Below are 20,501 nucleotides of genomic sequence, written 5' to 3'. Positions count from 1 at the left end.
CTCCCCTCCCCTCCCCTCCCCTGAGTATATGAGAGTGTGTCTCTTGGTTTTTGTGCATGCCTTTAGGCTCGTTTCCTTCTGTTTGTTTTGCTCAATTCTGATGTGTTTTTATTTTATTTTATTTTCCTTTAGAAGCCTGTTTACATACTGAACAAGTTGTATTTATATATTTATGAATTCACACATGCACATGTGTGTGTGTGTGTGTATGTCAACAATTAAAGTAAAAAAAGTCCATGAGTTTGAGAGAGAACAAAGGGGCTGCAGGGAGGAAAGGAAAAAGGGGGAAATGAAAGAAGTGTAGTTTCAAAAAAATCTGTTAAATAAAAATGGTAGGAGATAATGAGTTTAATGACCATATCTTTATTTATATTCTGATTATGTTTCCCTCTCTCTATTCCTCCCAATTCTTCCCTACCTCCTGTCTTATCAGATCTACTCATTAGAAAACAAACAGGTTTCTGAGATGGAGGTACTTCTTTGTAAAATTGCACACCATTTGAGCAATAACACATCTGAATGATCAGTTGGGCAATGTCTCTTACCTTTTTAATATTTATTTGTTTGTTTATTTTTGACTATGAAATCCTGGCTGACCTGAAACTCACTGTGTAGAGCAGACTGGGATCCGGTCTGCCTGCTTCTCTCTCCCAGATGCTGGGATTAAAGATACACACCACCACACCCAACTTTAGTATCTCTTACCACCCCCCCCCATTTTTTCTTTTTTTAATGATTTATTTATATACACTGTGAATGTCTTCAGACACACCAGAAGAGGGCATCAGATCCTATTACAGATGGTTGTGAGCCACCATGTGGTTGCTGGGAATAGAACTCAGACCTCTGGAAGAGCAGTCAGTGCTCTTAACCATTGAGCCATCTCTCCAGCCCCTCTTACCACTTTTTAATAATAGCTTTATTTTTAAAAATTATACTCCTATAATTTGCCCTATTTTCCTTTCCTCCCTCCAACCCCTCCCATGCAGCACCTGTTTTCTCTTTCAAATTCATGGCCTTTTACTTTGTTATTTTACACACACACTCACACACACACACACACACACACACACACACACACACTCCTAAATACGTAAATACATCTTGCTCAGTATATATACTACTTCAGGACTGATCTCTTGGTATTGAATAACCAATTGGTGCTCCTAGCCTTCTGAATATCTGCTAATTTCTGATGTTACTGTTTGTGCTTAATTCAGTTATTTTTTTACTAAAAGGCAACTTTTATGTTAAAATACATTTTTTCTAACATTCTCTTTATTTTATATGCTTCATTTAAATTTTTTTACACAGTATTTTAAATTTTTCCATAGAAAATTGCAATTACTTTTTTAAAAAAAATTATTTGCTTTAATCCCAATATCAGCCCCGCTTCTCCCAGTACCCCTCACGCAGATCTTTCCCTATTTAACTCCACTACCCACCCTCTTTTTTTTTTTGATTTTTAATATTTTTATTACATATTTTCCTCAATTACATTTCCAATGCTATCCCAAAAGTCCCCCATAGCGCCCCCCACTTCCCTACCCACCCATTCCCATTCTTTTGGCCCTGGCATTCCCCTATATTGGGGCATATAAAGTTTGCAAGTCCAATGGGCCTCTCTTTCCATTGATGGCCGACTAGGCCATCTTTCGATACATATGCAGCTAGAGACAAGAGCTCAGGGGTAATGGTTAGTACATCATGTTGTTCCAACAATAGGGTTGCAGATCCCTTTAGCTCCTTGGGTACTTTCTCTAGCTTCTCCATTGGGAGCCCTGTGATACATCCAATAGCTGACTGTGAGCATCCACTCCTGTGTTTGCTAGGCCCCGGCATAGTCTCACAAGAGACGGCTATATTTGGGTCCTTTCACAGCTAATCTCCACAGAACCTCCATTCTTAATGTTCATTCATATATATATATATATATATATATATATATATATATATATAGTTGGACTTGCCTGTGTGTACATCTAGAGGCCAGAGATCAGTATTAGGAGTTGTTCTACATTTTCTTTTTTTGGACCTGGAGCTTGCTGTACTTAGGTTGGCAACTAGCAAGCCCTCAGTATTTCTTGTCTCTGTGCCCACCCCTCACACTCCGCAGTACTAGATTATACTGCCATGCTGTTTTTATATGCTCATACTGCCATGCTGTTTTTAATGTGGATGATGGGTTTAAACTTGGGGTCTCATACTTGTACAGCTAATCTCCACAGAACCTCCATTCTTAATTTTCATCTTGAAAATTATTATAATTAAGTGATAATATTTCAGTTTATCAATTAATTTACTTAGGTCTTCCTGTAACTGGTGCTGTTTGCACAAGCTGATATAAACACTACATCTCTATTGTTTCATAGGCATGTCATTTGACTCTGTTGACATATGATTGGTGATGTTCTATGTAAGGCTAGAAATGATGCAAGCACCTGGCTTGTAAATCACCACATCGTATATTTGAAGGATGAAAGCAAAATGCAGCCTCATAGGTTGAAGCTGTGGCTAATAGGGAAAGGTTTGACACTGCATTAGTTGTGGGGTAAACACATTAGTGAAACCTTGTAAAAGCTCAGTTCTGTTTGTGTTTAGTCATCTCAGCCCATCTCTACAATTTAGTAATGAAAACAAAGTGGATCATTTAGAGATAGGAAACAACTTGACTTGCTTGAGCCAGACTCAGTACAGGACAAGATTACACATAAATCTACATATTTCAATATGTAAAAATGTTACTTTAACCACTGCTATTTTATACCCTAGGCTGAATCCATGGAATACCAAAAGGTATACTTTAAGAAGAGAACCAGTACTTTCAAATTACTTAATTTGAAATCATTTATTTCTTTAAACAAAAGTACCATCTTTAGGGAGCAGTTAGAGGTTTACTCTAATGTAAATGTATGGTGGCATCTTGTGATCTGAAGTTGCTTAGACTGCATCTTCTAGTATTGGCAATTGGAGTGGTTTTTGGTTTGAACACTTGGGTGCTATTTTATCAAAATGATGTGTAATAATTTATGGAAACATAGAATGAAAATGTAATTTGTTCTTTAGGGAATGCTTAGTGTTCATTGAGGTACCAAGTGCCTGAAGTTCAGATTTTCAAAGATAAAGTAGCCTTATACCTTACTATTTATGCTGATAGGAGAGATAATTAAACCTCTTCCTGTGTAGGCATCCTGATTCTAGAAAGAATGGTAGTTCTGAGTTGTGAAGGTTTGCTCTGAATGTTTGTGGGAATGCTTGGAGTTAACCCCGAGAACTTGAAGACTGTCTTAGAAAAGTCCTGATTGACAGTGTGTGTTCAGTAATCATACAGGTGACATTATAAAGTCTCTAGACACATTCGCTTAGATTTTCATTGCTTTGAATGAATCATACAATAATTTTGTGTGTAACTGTTTTCTTAAATTGCTTTCCCTTGTCACTTTTATTTTTATCAACTAATTCATATATGAGACACCTTTTGGATTGTGCTCCAGATGACCAACCCACTTGTTACTAGTTGTATGCTTTTAAAGTTTTGTTTTCTCAGAATGTAATTTTTATTTTTTGGTGCTTAGTGAACAATGGTTTTATACATTAAGAACAAAATAAAACATATTAAGGACAAAATAAAACAAAACCTTAGTCCTTGTCTATAAGTAGTTTTTGTTAAAACTGACCTTCTTCCAGGAAAAAGTTGAATGCTAATGCAAAAATCAAAGTTTATCTTGTGCAGTTCCTTGCATTATTTACTTACTGACTTACTACCACATAAACTATCAATTTTTAAAACCACTGTAAACATTTTTTCTCAAATCCTCATCATTGAACTGAAAAGATGCAGTCTAGGACTGGAAGGTACTCCCAACTCATCAGAATTCTTTCTGTTAATTAATGTTTACTGTGCATATTTTAGTTTTTCTATGTGGCTATACCTACAGGTTAATTACATTTTCTCTACTTTTCACTTTAGTTTTTCCTCCTCCAAACTCCCCACTAATTTGGGTGGAGAAGCATCACTGTAAGGTGTGAAGGCTTAATGCTGCTGGGAAAGAATGGCCACTTTTTGTTCCTTTTCTGTATATTATGCTCCACTAACAAAAATGTAGCTCACGTAGCAGCTTACTTCATTTTCAAAAGAACTGAAGAGCTTTTAAATAAAAATGTGAAAAGACTAGTGTTCATTGCGTACGTGGCTTTAAGAAAAGGCTGTTAAAAACATTCCATTGTGGAATCCAAATCCTCTTGAAGCTCAGCCCGGCACAGTGGCCTGTAGAGCCAGCCTTGTGACTGTGGCAGCAGCCAGGCCTCTCAGTGCTTCACTGATGATGCATTTTCTCAAGCTCTTTATCCACACTGATTAGGAGTTTTTTTTTTTTTTTTTTTTTTTTTTTTTTTTTGCAGTTATCGCTGTGACGATTTTGTGGTCAATGACACCAAGCTGGGCCTGGTACAGAAAGTGAGAGAACACTTACAGAACTTGGAAAAGTGAGTAGTGGGTCCTGGAAAGGGGAGGGGACACTCAGAGTCACCAAGTGGTGTTTGTTTGTTGTTTTGTTTTCTTGTTTTTAGTTTTTGTTTGTTTGTTTGTTTGTTTTTGGAGAGCTTTGTAGCCAGCATGATATGAATGCAATTGAAATGTTGATAAACAAAGCCTTTGAATTAGATATCTAAACTCTGCCCATATTTCATTCAATATTTATTGAAAACTATATCCAAGGCCCAAGAGCTTGTTTTAAAATTACTACTACCCACAAAGTTACAAGCTAATTTCAGTTCACTCACAAGACATTAAGATAATTATAGAAGTATTTGGCATTAGAAATTTTCTGCTGAATTGAAGATCTGCTTTGAAAGACAGATTTCTTTCTGTATTATTTTAAGAGAAGTTAGGTTCAAGTGTCTTGAGTGTGCACTTTGCAAATAAACCACAGCGTAGGACCTCAGGTTTTTTGTCTCTTTGGTAAAGAAGTACATAGAACTTGAAATTACAAGTGGATGTGTTGTCACCTGAAAGAAATTGAAAAATCGATGTGAAGATTTGTCTTGCTATAGCCAAATTGCCTATTCAGATGAAACTCCTGAAATGGTAAATAGAAACTCACATAGTGTCTTAGGGTTTTACTGCTGTGAACAGACACCAATGACCAAGGCAAAGGCAAGTCTTATAAAAAACAACATTTAATTGGGGTTGGCTTACAGGTTCAGAGGTTCAGTTCATTATCATCAAGGTGGGAACATGGCAGCATCCAGGCAGGCATGGCACAGGCTGAGCTGAGAGTTGAGAGTTCTACATCTTCATCCAAAGGCTGNTAGTGGAAGACTGACTTCCAGGCAACTAGGGTGAGGGTCTTAAGCCCACACCCACAGTGACACACCTACTCCAACCAGGTCACACCTATTCCAACAAGGTCACACCTACAAATGGTGCCACTCCCTGGTCCAAAAATATACAAACCATGACACATAGCAGTGCCTTTGAAGCTTCGTGGCCCCATAGTGACAAGTTGCCTCAAGTGAAATTTGTGTAGCTCATCACAGATCACCTACATTGTCAGGTCCATCTGATTTATTTTGGCATCTGGTTTGGTATATTGAAAGTATTGTGAAAATATGCTATCTACAGTATCTCTTGACATCCCAAGTGTAAATTAGTAGATATTCCAAAATAATAGAGAGGAAACATATTTTCTATCCCAACACTATATGCTATCTGTGAACTAAAGACTTTTAATGCATGTCTCACTGCCTGAATGGATTATAAAACTAGGACTGAGAAAAGGCTGTTAAAAACATTTCATTGTGGAATCCAAATCCACAAATCAGATTATAAAACTGAGAAAAGGAAGGACCGGTAGTCTAGGTACTTGTGTCATCCTTTGGCTGCTTACTTTTTCAAAGTGCTTTTAGTTCCTTCATTGGAGATGAGACACATAGGGCTATGTCTGGTGAGAGACAGAGGCACTGAAGGGCCTCTAAGTCACTGAGAAACTGATTTTCAGTTTTATTAAGTCTAAATGTAAATGGCTAGCGTGGGACTAGAGCAGTGGTTCTCACCCTGACACTGCCACCTTTCATATATCTAAAAAGCTCAGGGAGGCTGTTGAAAAAGACCAAAGGTATTAATCTTTCTGGAAGTCCACGAGCTTGGAAGCCAGCACACACATAAGCACAAACTAGAAAAACAAACAGTAATTTTTTGCAGCTTTAAAAAATAATAGCGAAACACTGCAAACAACTAAGATTCATACATACCATTAAGAAATAAGCAGAGGAAACATGGGCTTATTGGTGTCATGACCCCAACTATAACATTATTTTGTTGATGCTTCATACTGTAATTTTGCTCCTGTTATGAATTGTATCTGATATGCAGGATATCAGATATGAGACTCCTGTGAAAGGGTTGTTTAACTCCCCAAAGAGTCACAACCCACAGGTTGAGAACCACTGGTCTAGCAGATTCTACTATTTTGAGAATAACTGAGAATAAAATATAATAATTTATATTTTTAAAACCGAAATGTCTTTTTAACTGTCTGTTTATATTTTAATAGCTCAGCCTTTACAGCTGACAGGCACAGAAAAAGAAAATTATTGGAAAACTCATCACTAAACAGCAAGTTATTAAAAGTAAATGTAAGTAATTAAATTTATTCTTATGTCTAATTGCCATTTGTCACAGCTCTAACAAGTGCTCTTACCTGTTACAAACTTTTATTAAGTGTGCCTTGATTTGAAATGTTTCAAAAAAATTTTGCCACTTATACATGCCTTCCCACTCTTTTTTGGAGACCATCTATGTAGCCCTGGATATCTTAGAATTCTTTATGTAGACAAGGCTGGCCTCAAACTCAGCAATCTGCCTGCCTTTGCCTCTGCCTCTTCCTCTTCAGTGTTGCAGGCATGTACCACCCTGCAAACAGTTTACTATTTTTTGTTTGTTTGGTTGTTGTTGTTTGAGACAGGGTTTCACTATATAGTCCTGGCCAGCCTGGAACTTTCTATATAGATAGACCAGGCTGGCCTTGAACTAAAAAAAAATCAGCCTGCCTCTGCCTCTGAGGGCTGGGACTAAAGGTGTGGCCCACTACACCCTGCACACCCAGTCCAAGCAGATCACTCTTGGTGCTTATTGAGGTACCTTCTGTGGCGCTCTAGAGACCATCTTTCTTTCACTAGGATTGTTATTGCTTTGATGAAAGGCCATGACCAAAGCAACTTGGAGAGGAAAGCATTTGTTTGGCTTACACTTTTAAATCACAGTTCATCATTAAAGGCAGTCAGGACAGGAACTCAAACAGGGCAGGAACCTGGAGGCAGGAGTTGATGTCTGCAGAAGCCATGGAGTGGAGATACTTACTGGTTTGCTTTCCATGGCTTGCTCAACTTGCTTATAGAACCCAGGATCAGGGGTGGTCTTATCCATAATGAGCTAGGCCCTCCCTCATCAACCTCTAAGTAGGGACATTCCTTACAGGCTTGCCTACAGCCTGATTTTAAGGAAGTCATTTTCTTAATTGAATTCCCCTCCTCTCAGATAACTCTAACCTGTGTCAAGCTGACACAGAACTGTCCTGCACAGTTCCCCAGATTCTATTGGTCTGAACTTTTGGTAGTTTTGTGTTTTGTTTTGTTTTACCTCAGGGCTTCATTAATGTAATTTCACCATGAAGTATAAGTATTCATCCTCATTTTGGAAACTGCTTGTGTATTAACAGTTTTAAAGTCACTACAGATTTTAAATGGCTCAGCAGTATTTTTGCCGTGCATTTAACTCTCTGCTGGCACTGGACATGCTTAAAGTCTTAAGGATTTTGTAGAAGAAATAACTAATCTGAATTATAGGCAGAGATCTTTTGGGTTGGACTGGAGAATTTGCCTCCTGGTGTAGTATTTAGATATCTTGGGGCATTTGTCAAACCAATAAGAAAACCAAGCCTCTTATCTTTTAAGAAGTCAGGTAGTGGTTTATGGTTCATGCCCCACTGCTAGGAAAAATATCTTTCACTTGAGTATGCTTTTCAGTTAAAAGTTGGGGTTTACATGTTTTGATTTTTCAACTTATAATTTTAGTAGAATCTTATAAATGCACTACCTTAAAATGTATTTCCCTGTTTTTTTTTCATCCATGGTATTTATTGATGCTTATTTTCTCACAGACACTAAAATATCCATGCCCTCACATAGCCTAGAAAATTTGCCTGAAATAATCACTAGGCAGAAAAGGGAAAAGAAATACTTCCAGACAGGCGTGGTACTGGAGTTTCAAGCAGAGACCTTGGCTTAACTTAGATGTTTGAAGTAGCTACCTGTCCTTGGCAGCACTGATGGCCTTTTCTTCCTCGTTACAGGGAAGTACGACTGCCATTTGTGCCACAGGCCTTCGAAATTTGGGCAACACTTGTTTCATGAATGCTATCCTTCAGTCACTCAGGTAATGAATGCTACAGTCAGAAGTTTTTGATATTACAGCTCGGGAGCAAAGGCTCAGTGTTCAGAGCCTGTTTTCTGCCTCTAACTCTAGCTTCTGTGCTTTGTCCTCATCAGAGAATTGAGAAAGTGACTCCTACTTCTTACAGTAGGAGGAAAGAATAAATAATGCAGTTTGTCTAAACTCCTTCAGGCATCTCTTGTTAGAAAATTACAGTTAGCTCTTGTTTCTCATTGCTTCTTGAATGGCCACAGGAGGGTCAGGACACCTTCTCTGAGAAAGGGGGGACAGTAAACATTTTAGACCATGTACATATTTCTCTCCTATTTTATCTAGATCTCAGCTACTCAGGAAGCTAGAGCAGCTTAAACCCAGCTTGGGCGATATAGCCAAAGTCAATTAGAGAAGGGAAAAGATAAGTTAAAAAAAAATCCTTCATTGAAAACATAAAAGTTCCTAGGCTGGGGGATATGTCGGGCCCATGGGCTTTAGTCTGTAGAACTAAAGGTTTAGAGCTTATTTCAGCCACTAGTCATGAGAACTTTAGAGTATAAGAGAGTGGTAAAAAGAAAGTGGCCAATAGGGCTGACCTCAGTAGAAGAAACTATTTTGAAAGCTTTATACTTTCAGACTTTAATGAGACATCTAAGGCTGGAGTTAGTGATCTTCCCAGTTGACACTCCAGATTAGAGCAGAGCCACACTGAATCTACCTTAAAGGCAGATTTTGCCATTTCACTTACCTGTTCTTCCTCAGAGAAATTCTAGTCAATTTGTCCCTGTGATCTTATATAGCATGTCTAAAAAATATGGTTGGTTTCATGGTTTGTTTTGAGGAAATTATTTTATTGAATACCTGGAAATAAGTACACTAAAAGAGAGAAGTGAAAGTTGGTGTGTAGTTCAGTTGATAGGGAACACGTCAAGTCCACAGCAGACCCTGGTGTGGTCCTTAGCACACACAGGAGCAGCATTTGAGAAGTAAGGCAGGGGGCTTAGAAGTCTGAGGTACCACAGAGGAAGTTCAAGGCAAGAGAAGGGGGAGAAGGAGGGAAGAAAAAGGAGGAGGGAAGGAGGAAGAGACAGGATAACCTATGATGGAGGGGAATCCCCTCAGAGCTGTACTTCTGTGCGTTTCTCGGAGTGAGGGAAGAGCAGTGAAACACAATGATATTGTGTACTGTGTAATGAGACAAGCGACAGATCACATTTTGAAAATTCTTGTGTAGATTTTGTAGAACCTTTTTTACTGTCCTTTAAATTCTTTTCTTTAAAAAAAATAATTTTCTTCACTTCCTTTTAAAATAGTAACATTGAGCAGTTTTGCTGTTATTTCAAAGAACTGCCTGCTGTGGAGTTAAGGAATGGGAAAACAGCAGGAAGGCGAACATACCACACCAGGAGCCAAGGGGACAGCAATGTGTGAGTTACCAGAAATGGCCTTTCTGGCTTTGAGCTGCAAAACAAATGAATCTCTCTCCTGATTTTTATATTTTAACTAATAAGTAGATTTTATAAAGCTCTTCCTAAATCGCATTAATCTAGCTCATAATCTTAATAATTGTTTTTTTTTTAAATTCCTGCTATTATAATGGGACGGCTATTTTAGCACTGCCCAAGTCTTTGCAGGCATCTGTATATATGCACAGACATTCAGGTGTAGACATCTATAAGCATCACTAGTTGATCTTAATCTATTGGTCTGATAGTATTAGAGTAAGCCTATTTGGGTAATAACATTAATAGTCAATTTGAGTTAATATGGAGGGGTTATAAACAGAAGTTGTTATCAAAGACCAGTTTATATTCAGACTCACTGCAGCTTTGCTCTTCTGGAGTTCAGAAGGTCTGCTGTGTTACAATAGAAGCATAGTACATCTTTTCCTTACCCTTACTGAAGCACAGACATGGCTTACCTGTCCATATGTATATAATGTTTTTTCTGTCTGCCTGTTTCATTCCCCCACACAACTCTTTTTCACAATTTTGAAAGGCCGATTTATAAGATACTGCCCTGCCTCAGTGAGAGAGAAGAGTAGGAAAGAACGAGTTAGAATATTGGCTAGAACAGACAGAGCCCTGATATTGAGAAGGGGTCATTTGCTATGTGAAGGGAGTTTTGTTTGGTGGCAGCATATAGAATGAATGGAAAAGTACCTGCATTTAATGGGGCTTCCATTGTGCCAGAGACAGCAGTGAAATAATGAGGAGAAAATACATATGTGCAAAAGTTAAGAAAAGCATTTGTTGTTATTTGAAATTTGGTTACAGCCTACAGAAATTGACACTGGCTGATTTGGCCAAAAATAATATACTGAAGAAGAGTTGGCGAGTCTACATTACTGGATGTGTTGAAAGTCAGAACAGAGCTAACACCATAGCCACAGTCATGCAGAGATGCCCTTCAAGGATACTGCTGCCTTTGCTGTCCCTGGATGTGGGATGGTGCTTGCTACCTTGTCCACCTCCAAAGAGGGTTTGGTGTTGTGTCTGCTTTTTTAGTGTTACTTAACTCCTGCTTCAGACTGTACCTTGCTCCAGCTGCAAGGGAAGCTAAGCAAGCACCTTGTGGCTATCCCAGCGTCTGCTGGGAGGCACCTGCTAGATTACAGGGTTGAGAAAGAAGCTATCACGTATCCAAGAGTGATTGGTTATACTGATAGATCTAGGAACTGAATTCAAAGTGTATCAGTTTAGCTACATGCACAGAAAATCATAATTAACTGTAACTTAAATGTTCATGGTTTTATTTTCTCATGTAAATGATCTGTCAAGGACTGTTTTTGCAAAATCATTAGGTTCCTTCTTGCTCATCTTTTATTTACTTAGTCCCAGATAGTGGGATGCTACCATTACTAATGTGTCCTACCTCTGGGAGAAAGAAGGGATTGATAAGGATTACTTTTTTTTCCTGAGGAAATTCCCCCAGAAGATGGCACACTCCCAGATTTTTATTCTAGGAGTTTATATGATTAATAAAAAAGTGGGGGTTGTGTTGAAGAAGTGAAGTATATAGCTGGTGGGGGAGGGCAGGGGGAGCATGGAACAGTAGAAACTGGAGACGCTTTGCACATAGTGAGTTTGAAGTAACTAAGAAGATGTGCAATAGAAAGTTCCTGTCAAAAGTAGGGAAAAAAAACCTAAATAGAAGCATTCCTGAAGGCCTGACATGGCAGGCATACCTTTAATTCCAGTAGAAGCAGAAGAGTGAGTCTGAGGCAGTCTGATCTATATGGCAGGTTGATCTATATGGCAGGTTCCAAGATAGCTAGAGTTAAGCCCAGAAGCAGCCTTGTGACTACTTACACTGTTTGAGGCATAGATGAACAGATAAGCCTGGAAGTGCCTTATGAGGCAAAGAAGGCCGCATGCAGGGATGGGGAGGGATGCTCTGTCGCTTGTTGACAGTCTGTAAATGAGCATGCTTAAGTGCTTTGCTTGTGACGGATCCACTGCTTTACTGCTTTATGTGTTTCTTTCAGTCTGTGAACAAAATGCTAGTACCTTGACACACTCAAAGGTTAAAAATTAGTTTTGTTGACAATGCTGCTGTTTATATGGGTTTTTAAAATGCTCTTACATACATAGCTATCAGACTTAGTTCAGATGACTAAGCACTTGGAAGTTTTCATTTTTTATTATGTATTTTAGACAGTTGAGCTGTATGTGTTGAACTAGTGGCCTTCCAAAGATGTTAAACCTGCCGTCTCTCCCTCTATTCCAGGTCTTTAGTAGAAGAGTTTAGAAAGACACTGTGTGCTTTATGGCAAGGCAGCCAGACTGCATTTAGTCCTGAGTCCTTGTTTTATGTTGTCTGGAAGATCATGCCTAACTTTAGGTGAGTATTAAAGAAGGGCACTGAAGATATCTGGGTTCTTTCTGCTGCCTCTCAGTGCTTACAAAGCTGGTAGTACTATGGGTGCTCTAAGCAGAGCTTTTGTTAGATGAGCAGAGGGACTGAGTAAACACTGGCTTATTTAAAATCCCCTAGTGAGTAGTCCATGTGTGCTAGGAATATGTAATGAACAATTAAAGTTTCTTGATTCTTTCAAGTCTTTTTTTTTTTAACTTTATTTTTATGTTCATTGGTGTTTTGCCTGCATGTATCTCTATGTGAGGATGTCATAAGCCCAGGAGCTTGAGTTACACACATGTATGAGCTGACATGTGGGTGCTAGGAATTAAACTTGAGTCCTCTGAAATAGTAGCCAGTGTTTCTTACTGCTGAGCCATCTCTCCAGCCCTGATTCTTTCAAGAGAAATGATTGTCACCATGTACTTAACTATCTTATTATTCCAACCTAAAGAAGGAAGTGAGAGCTGGGGCTCTCTCTGCAGTAGAGCACTAGCCTGGTATGGATGAGACCACAGGTTCCATCTAATACTGCCACACACAAAGAAGTGAAATGAAGCCAGTGGAAATCTACAGTGTCAGACACTGCTGACCAGGTTCTAAAGCTCTAGAATGAAGTCTATGTTTCCTAAGAATCACGCTTTGGGAGGGCCAATCCTATTTAGTCACCTGTCCTACCTCTCTTGGTTGCCATCCTTGTGAGAATTCAGGTCATTACAGATGTATGGTACTTCCAGTGTTTGCCATGTTTGGCTGATTTTATTCTTTCATTGAAGCAAGTTGTAGCTTTTAGAGTCATGATTTGGCACCTTGCATTTGTCCTTCTTTGTTTAAAAAACACATTATAGTGAAACTTAACAATACATTTTGTACTTTTTATTATAGAGAAATATGTTTAAAAGGTTAATCAAAGTCTTGTAACTTACTGCTTACCAAATGAGCCCAGCCTTTGATTTAACCACTGCTAACCCTGGTCTTTTATTTATTTTTTCAAGGAAACTTATGTATCATTCTCTTTAATTTCTCAGAAGAGACTCCTAAGAATTTTAGAATTTTCTGACTCAAAGCAGGAAAAGCAGAAATAAGTGTTCAGATGGTGCTTGCCAGGCTTGAACTTAACATAATAGTAGTTCCTGATCGTTGGATGTCTACTATGTGGCAAGCCCTAAGTACTTTATCCTTTCTAAAAACCAAGCCACAAAGCATTTTGGCTAAGCTAACTCTTAAGTTTAGAAGAGTCAAAATGGGCTGGAGAGATGGCTCAGCGGTTAAGAGCATTGACTGCTCTCCCAGAAGTCCTGAGTTCAATTCCCAGCAACCACATGGTGGCTCACAACCATCTATAATGGGATCAGATGGCCTCTTCTGGTGTCTCTGAAGACAGCTACAGTGTACTTGTCATATATAAAATAAATGAATAAAATCTTAAAAAAAAAAAAAGAAGAGTCAAAAAGAGAAACTTGTTCAGTCCTACACATCTCCTTGGAGACCACTGAGGTCAGATGGGACCAAGATGAGGAAGTGTTTAGGAGTTCTTCACAGCAGACGTGCCTTGGGTGAAGCCATGGTGCAGCTTCCTTGGTGCCCAGGGTGATCATAGTCTTTTCATTTTGAATGTCTGACACATCCCCATATTTTTATTATTTTATTCACTTTACATTCCTTTATCAACCCCCATCCTCCCAGTACCTCATCACACAAATCTTACCCCCATTATTCCCTCCCCTTTTCCTGAGGAGGGGGAGCCCCACTTGGATATCACCCCACCACCACCAGGGCTTATCCAATCACTGCAGGATTAGGTACATCCTCTCCCAGATAAGACACCCTAGTTAGGGGTACTGGATCCATAGGCAGGCAACAGATTCAGGGACAGCCCCTGCTCCAGTTGTTGGGGGACCGCATGAAGACCAAACTGCACATCTGCTACACATGTGCAGGGGGCCTAGGTGTAGCCTGTGTTTGCTCTTTGGTTGGTGGTTCAGTCTCTGGGAGCCCCAGGGTTCAGGTTAGTTGATTCTGTTGATCTTCCTGTAGAGTCACTATCCTCTTTGGGTCTGTTGATCTTTTCCCCAACTCTTTCACGAGATTCCTTGAGCTCCATCTAATGTTTGGCTATGGGTCTCTGCTTTTGTTTCCATTGGCTGCTGGCTGGACCCTCTTGGAGGACCATTATGCTAGGCTCCAGTCTGCAAGTGTAACAGAGTGTCATTAATAGTGTCAGGAATTTTTCTGCCTGTGGGATGTATCTCTATTTAGGCCAGTCATTGGTTGGCCATTCCCTCCATCTCTGAACCTTTGTCCCTGTACATCTTGTAGGCAGGACAACAAGCCCCTACAACCAACAGCAGCTAAATCTGGTAGAAATCACCAAGCAGGAGTCACTAAAACCCTTAAGGCTCCTTCTTGGGGTCCTAATTGACTTGGTAAATCAAGCTTCTACTCTGGAATTAGCAAGTAACCCTCTTCCTGTGGATAACATACTCCAAAGCTTTTGGGTACCACTGGTCAAGCATCGAGCAGACTCAGCCAGTTGTAGCACATCCCCATATTTTAATACAGTGGAATCTGCTTTTCTCCAAACATAGCCACATCACTGCCCTTCCTGGTTTCTATAGCCCAGCTGTGAGCATGGTTTAGTTAATGGATGAATTTACTACTTTTAGTATTCCCACTGATAAATGAAAGAACTTTAGAAGTGATAGGTTGAGAAATTGGGTGATTTCTGATCACATGTGTTTTGATGTCTTCTTAATTACTGCTGAACATCAGCTGGGCTTTCTTCTAGTTCTGCAGTAATTGAGATTGTTCCCCGTTTTCATGTAATCAAAGAATTGTCCTTTGTTGAAAGATGCCAGCCTTAGAGATTATCACCACACAGTACCCAGGTGTAAGCTGGGAGGTAGGACTTTCATGAGGGTTCTGTGGGGATGCTGATGGTAGTGCCACTGAGATCTGGTGGGGCTTTCTTATCATAGCTCTCACTGTAAGTGTGATTCTTAAATCATGGTCATACAGAAGCACAGTGAATCTTAGATTATGCTCCTATAATATTTATTTATAACCTCAAACCATTTTCATGTTTGTAAAGCTTGTTTTCCTTGATTAATACAAGACAAGATCTGGGAAACTAACTCCTGGGATGAATATTTGATGGTTCAGAAATACAGACATGAATGTAAGAAGTAGGACTATCTTTTACCTATGAAGTGAACGTGGCCAAGAATCGTGAATGTAGCCAGCAGCTTTTATGTACTCATCAAGGCTGCTAGCATGGAAATGTCTTCCTTCATGTGTTGACCTTTTCCAGTGTGCATATCCACTTACTGGCTGTATGGTTTCCTAGAATGCCCTGCCTTGTCTGTTTTTTCGTTTTGTTTAAGGAAAATACACTTAAGTTTATTTTGGTAGACAAAATACAAACAGTTCAAATTTAAAAGATTAAGAGTAGAATGGCAGTGAATGTTTTCTTTCACTCTGGTTCCTCACTGTCCTGTTTTCTGGAAGCAACCAGTGACTAGATCTCCATGTGTGCTTTCCGTGAAAATCTTTTACCTGTTCAAGGTGATCTTCCTGCCTCTGCCTAATGAGTGCTAGTATTACAGGCATCTACACCACACTCAACGGTGCTTGTACTATGACTCCACATTGGTCTTAGCCATCTTGTTTAGGCAGTACCAGTACATAGTATCTTACAGGTATGCCAATCATGATGTTTCATTATTCAGAATATATGCTTTCACACCTGACCAGGTGCCAATAGATAACCATTTTGTCTGGTTATTCTCTATCAAAACATCCATTTGCCTTTAAGATGCATGCCTGCATTGTACCACAAATTGTTGTAAAGAGACCTTTGCCCTTTGTTCTGCTGTACTGTGCTCCATCAGTTTTTGTTGTTGTTATTTTTTTTATATATATATATTTTTGTTTTTTGTTTTTTTTGTTTTTTGGGTTTTTTTGCCTTCCATTTAGAAAGGACACTTTTAGGTCCTTTAGGTGTTCCTTTGTTTGCAGTGTGATTTCTCACATCATCATTTTGACAGGTTTTCTGTTAGTCTTTCTTTAGGCATCAAAGAAGAGGACAATCTTAGGTCTAACCATTGATTGTAAAGAACCCTGTTACCATCCAAACCTCTATTATTTCTTTTTGTCTTTTTTTCTTAATTCTGGTCTGTCACAGAGACTGCATTTGGGTCTTCATAACCTATTTCCTCATTAGTTCACAAGTAATTACTGCTGACACCACTGAAATATACTCCTAGACCTGATAATCAGCTTCAGCAAAGTGGCTGGATATAAAATTAGCTGAAACAAATCAGTAGCCGTCCTCTACTGAAAGGATAAACAGGCTGAAAAGGAAATTAGGGAAACGATATCCTTCACAATAGTCACAAATAATATAAAATACCTTGGTGTGACTCTAACCAAGCAAGTGAGAGTTCTGTACAAGAACTTCAAGTCTCTGAAGAAAGAATTTGAAGAAAATCTTAGAAGATGGAAAGATCTCCCATGCTCATGGATTGGCAGGATTAAAACAATAAAAGTGGCCATCTTGCTGAAAGCAATCTACAGATTTAATGCAATTCCCATCAAAATTCCAACTCAGTTCTTCATAGAGTTAGAGCAATTTGTAAATTCATTGGGAATAACAAAAGACCCAGGATAGGGAAAACTATTCTCAACAATAAAAGAACTTCTGGGGGAATCACCATCCCTGACCTCAAGCTTTATTACAGAGCAGTAGTGATAAAAAACTGTATGGTATTGGTACAGAGACAGCAAGGTAGATCAATGGAACAGAATTGAGGACCCAGAATTAAACCTACACAGCTATGGTCACTTGATCTTTGACAAAGGAGCTAAAGCCATCTAGCAGAAAAAAAGACAGCATTTTCAACAAATGGTGCTTGTTCAACTGGAGGTCAGCATGTAGAAAAATGCAAATTGATCCATTCTTATCTCCTCGTACAAAGCTCAAGTTCAAGTGTATCAGGGACCTCCACATAAAATCAGAATCACTGAAACTAATAGAAGAAAAAATGGGGAAGAGCCTCAAACACATGGGCACAGGGGAAAATTTCCTGAACAGGACACCAATGCATATGCTCTAAGATCAAGAATCAACAAATGGCACCTCATTAAATTGCAAAACTCAGGTGACAGCAGATGCCCGCAAGGATGTGGAGAAAGAGGAACACTCCTCTATTGTTGGTGGGATTGCAAGCTGGTACAACCACTCTGGAAATCAGTCTGGCGGTTCCTCACCTGAGTTTTTGATTTTAGCCATTCTGACTAGTGTGAGGTGGAATCTCAGGGTTGTTTTGATTTGCATTTCCCTGATGACTAAGGAGTTGAACATTTCTTTGAGTGCTTTTCGGCCATTCGATACTCCTCAGTTGGGAATTCTTTGTATAGCTTTGTACCCCATTTTTAAAAATAGGGTTATTTGATTCTCTGGAATCTAACTTCTCAAGTTCTTTGTTCTTTGGATATTAGACCTCTAACAGATGTAGGGTTGGTAAAGATCTTTTCTCAATCTGTTGGTTGCCATTTTATCCTACTGACAGTGTCCTTTACCTTGCCTGGGGAGGTGGGACACAGGAAGCTTTGACTGCACTTAACCCCATGCCAGAAATTTTGACTGTGGGTTGGCAACCCCATCCCTCCACTTGAGGCCCCGTCTGTCTATTGGAGGTGGACTCCTTGATATCCCTCTCTCCACTGTTGGGCATTTCATCTAAGGTCACTCCCATTGAGTCCTGAAAGTCTCATCTCTCAGGGGTCTGGTACTTTCTAGAGGGTTCCCCCACCTCCACACTCCTGGGGGGGGGTCTGCATAATTCCATTCATTCTGCTGGCCCTCTGATCTTCTCTCCCCCCTAGCCCCATACCTGATTTTATTCTCTCTTCCCCTCCCCCTCCTCTCCCACCCATGTCCCTCCTTCCCTCTGCCTCCTGTGATTATTTTCATCCCCCTTCTAAGTGTTACTGAAGCATCCCACTTGGGCCTTTCAGCTTGTTAAACTTCTTAAGATTGGTGGGTTGTATCCTACGTATTCTGTATTTTTTGGATAATATTCACTTATTTGTGAGTACATACCATGCATGTCCTTTTGGGTCTGGGTTACCTCACTCAGGATATTTTCTAGTTCCATTCATTTGCCTGTAAAACTCAGGATGTCCTCATTCTTAATAGCTGAGTAGTATTGCATTGTGTAAATGAACCACATTTTCTGTATCCATTCTTCGTTTGAGTGACATCTGGGTTGTTTCTAGCTTCTGGCTATTACAAATAAGGCCACTATGAACATAGTGGAACACGTGCTCCTGTGACATGGTGAGGCATCTTTTGGGTATATGACCAAGAATAGTAGAGCTGGGTCTTCTAATTTTCTGAGGAACTTCCAGATTGATTTCCAGAGTGGTTGTACCAGTTTGCAATCCCACCAACAATGGAGGAGTGTTCCTCTTTCTCCTCATCCTTACCACCATGTGCTGTCACCTGTGTTTTTGATCTTAGCCATTCTGAATGGTGTAAAGTGGAATCTCTGAGTTGTTTTGCTTTGAATTTCCCTGATTACTAAGGACTTTGAAACATTTCTTTGAGTGCTTCTTGGCCATTTGAGATTCCTCTGTTGTGACTTCTGCTTTTTAAGTTCCATTAATTAGGGAGACTTCATAATTTGTAATCTCTAGAAAAGGGTACAAATATATATTAAGAGAAACTATTACTGAAAGAAATTTTGTTTGTGGAACCTTGTCTGAAAGAGTGATTCTTAAAAGTCATCAGAACTATTTACCAATTAGGAGAACCTTAACTGTAAAATGTATATAGGATACTTTTCTAGTATAGTGTTAGAACACAGTTTGTACCATTGTTTCTTTTACTTGGATGTCTTAATTGTTGGTTACTAGTTATTGATCTGGATTAGTTTAAGAATTTCATGAAGTTTCTTATAAATATAACTTCTATTTGCCAGATTTAATTTGTCTTGGAGGCTTACTGCTGAATATACTTATCTTTCTAAGCTCTTTCTGAACTGTGGTGGTTGGTTCAACTCAGCTGTTCTGGCCCAAACTCTTCTCTAAGATAACTGATTCAAACTGGCTTCTCTTGGCTCTTTCTGAATTGCTCTGCTTGGCCTCAAACTAACTCTGGCAATTTGTTCTAATCTTCTTGCTCCTTCTTCTTTGGCTTGTGATGTCTTCACCTCAACCAGTCTCTGTAAAACTGTATTGGTAAAACACTCACACAGTCAGGTATTCCCCCCCCCCCCTTACACTGCTCTCATAAGTTATCTCTCTTTCTTGTGTTGTTCTTTCCTTTGCAGTTAAGAGTTGGGCATATTTTTTTCTGATTCATTCTGTCAAATCTTTCTCTGATTTGTCATTTGGCCCCTCATTCGGCATCACTTTCAAACGTGGCTGCTTCCTTCTACAAACCAACTTTACTTTCATTGTTTGGGATTAAAGGTGTGTACTAAGAGTGTGTCTGTATTCCAGCCAGAGGGATTAAAGTTGTGTCATTCCAGCCAGATCACACAGAACTAGAAGGTCTTTGAATCTAATTCCTTCCTAGAAGCACCACGTTGCTGGATTAAAATTCCTTTAGTTTTCTCTCCTAAATATAAGAACTATTATACAAATACATTATAATATGTATTCAAGTTTAGTATGGTGCATAATTGTGTATGAGTCAATTTTTAAAGAGCTTGACTCTCTGGCCCAAGATGGAAGTACAGAATATTAGATATTTTTAATTAACACACAAACACACTCACTCTCTCTGTCTCTCTCTCCTTGTCTCTGTCTCTCTGTGTCAGTGTCTCAAATGCATGCACACTTAAGAGATCAAGGGTTGACATCTTGTGTTTCTCCTCCTCCTTTTATTTGTGAATTTTGAGACAAGGTTTCTCTGTAGTCATGGCTATTTTGGAACTCACTCTGGAGACTGGAGACTGGGCTGTTCTTGAACTCAGATCTTCCTCCCAAGTGTTGGGATTGTGCACAGACACCTCCTGGCTTGTTGTTTCTTAGGGAATAAAATACCCATGGAAGGAGTTACAGAGACAAAGTTTGGAGCTAAGACAAAAGGATGGACCATCCAGAGACTGCCCCACCCGGGGGTCCATCCCATAATCAGCCACCAAATCCAGATACTATTGCATATGCCAGCAAAATTTTGCTGAAAGGACCCTGATATAGCTGTCTTTTG

The 20,501-nt window shown here is 39.3% G+C and overlaps 1 protein-coding gene across 5 annotated transcripts in view; it reads left to right on the top strand.

Moving 5' to 3' along the window:
- Usp3 (ubiquitin specific peptidase 3) overlaps positions 1-20,501 on the top strand; it is an 81,545-nt gene that overhangs the window by 45,553 nt on the left and 15,491 nt on the right. For all 5 annotated transcript variants that reach the window (XM_021171886.2, XM_029481109.1, XM_021171884.2 and 2 more), the window contains exons 4-8: positions 4,402-4,485; positions 6,555-6,636; positions 8,352-8,434; positions 9,739-9,852; positions 12,155-12,268. In XM_021171886.2, coding sequence (XP_021027545.1) covers positions 4,402-4,485; positions 6,555-6,636; positions 8,352-8,434; positions 9,739-9,852; positions 12,155-12,268 — 477 coding nt within the window. The remainder of the gene's footprint in view (positions 1-4,401; positions 4,486-6,554; positions 6,637-8,351; positions 8,435-9,738; positions 9,853-12,154; positions 12,269-20,501) is intronic.

The sequence above is a fragment of the Mus caroli genome, chromosome 9, assembly GCF_900094665.2.
Source record: "Mus caroli chromosome 9, CAROLI_EIJ_v1.1, whole genome shotgun sequence".
Taxonomy (NCBI): Eukaryota; Metazoa; Chordata; class Mammalia; order Rodentia; family Muridae; genus Mus; species Mus caroli.
Note: the sequence above shows the minus strand (reverse complement) of the source record. Positions and strands in the feature narration are given on the sequence as shown.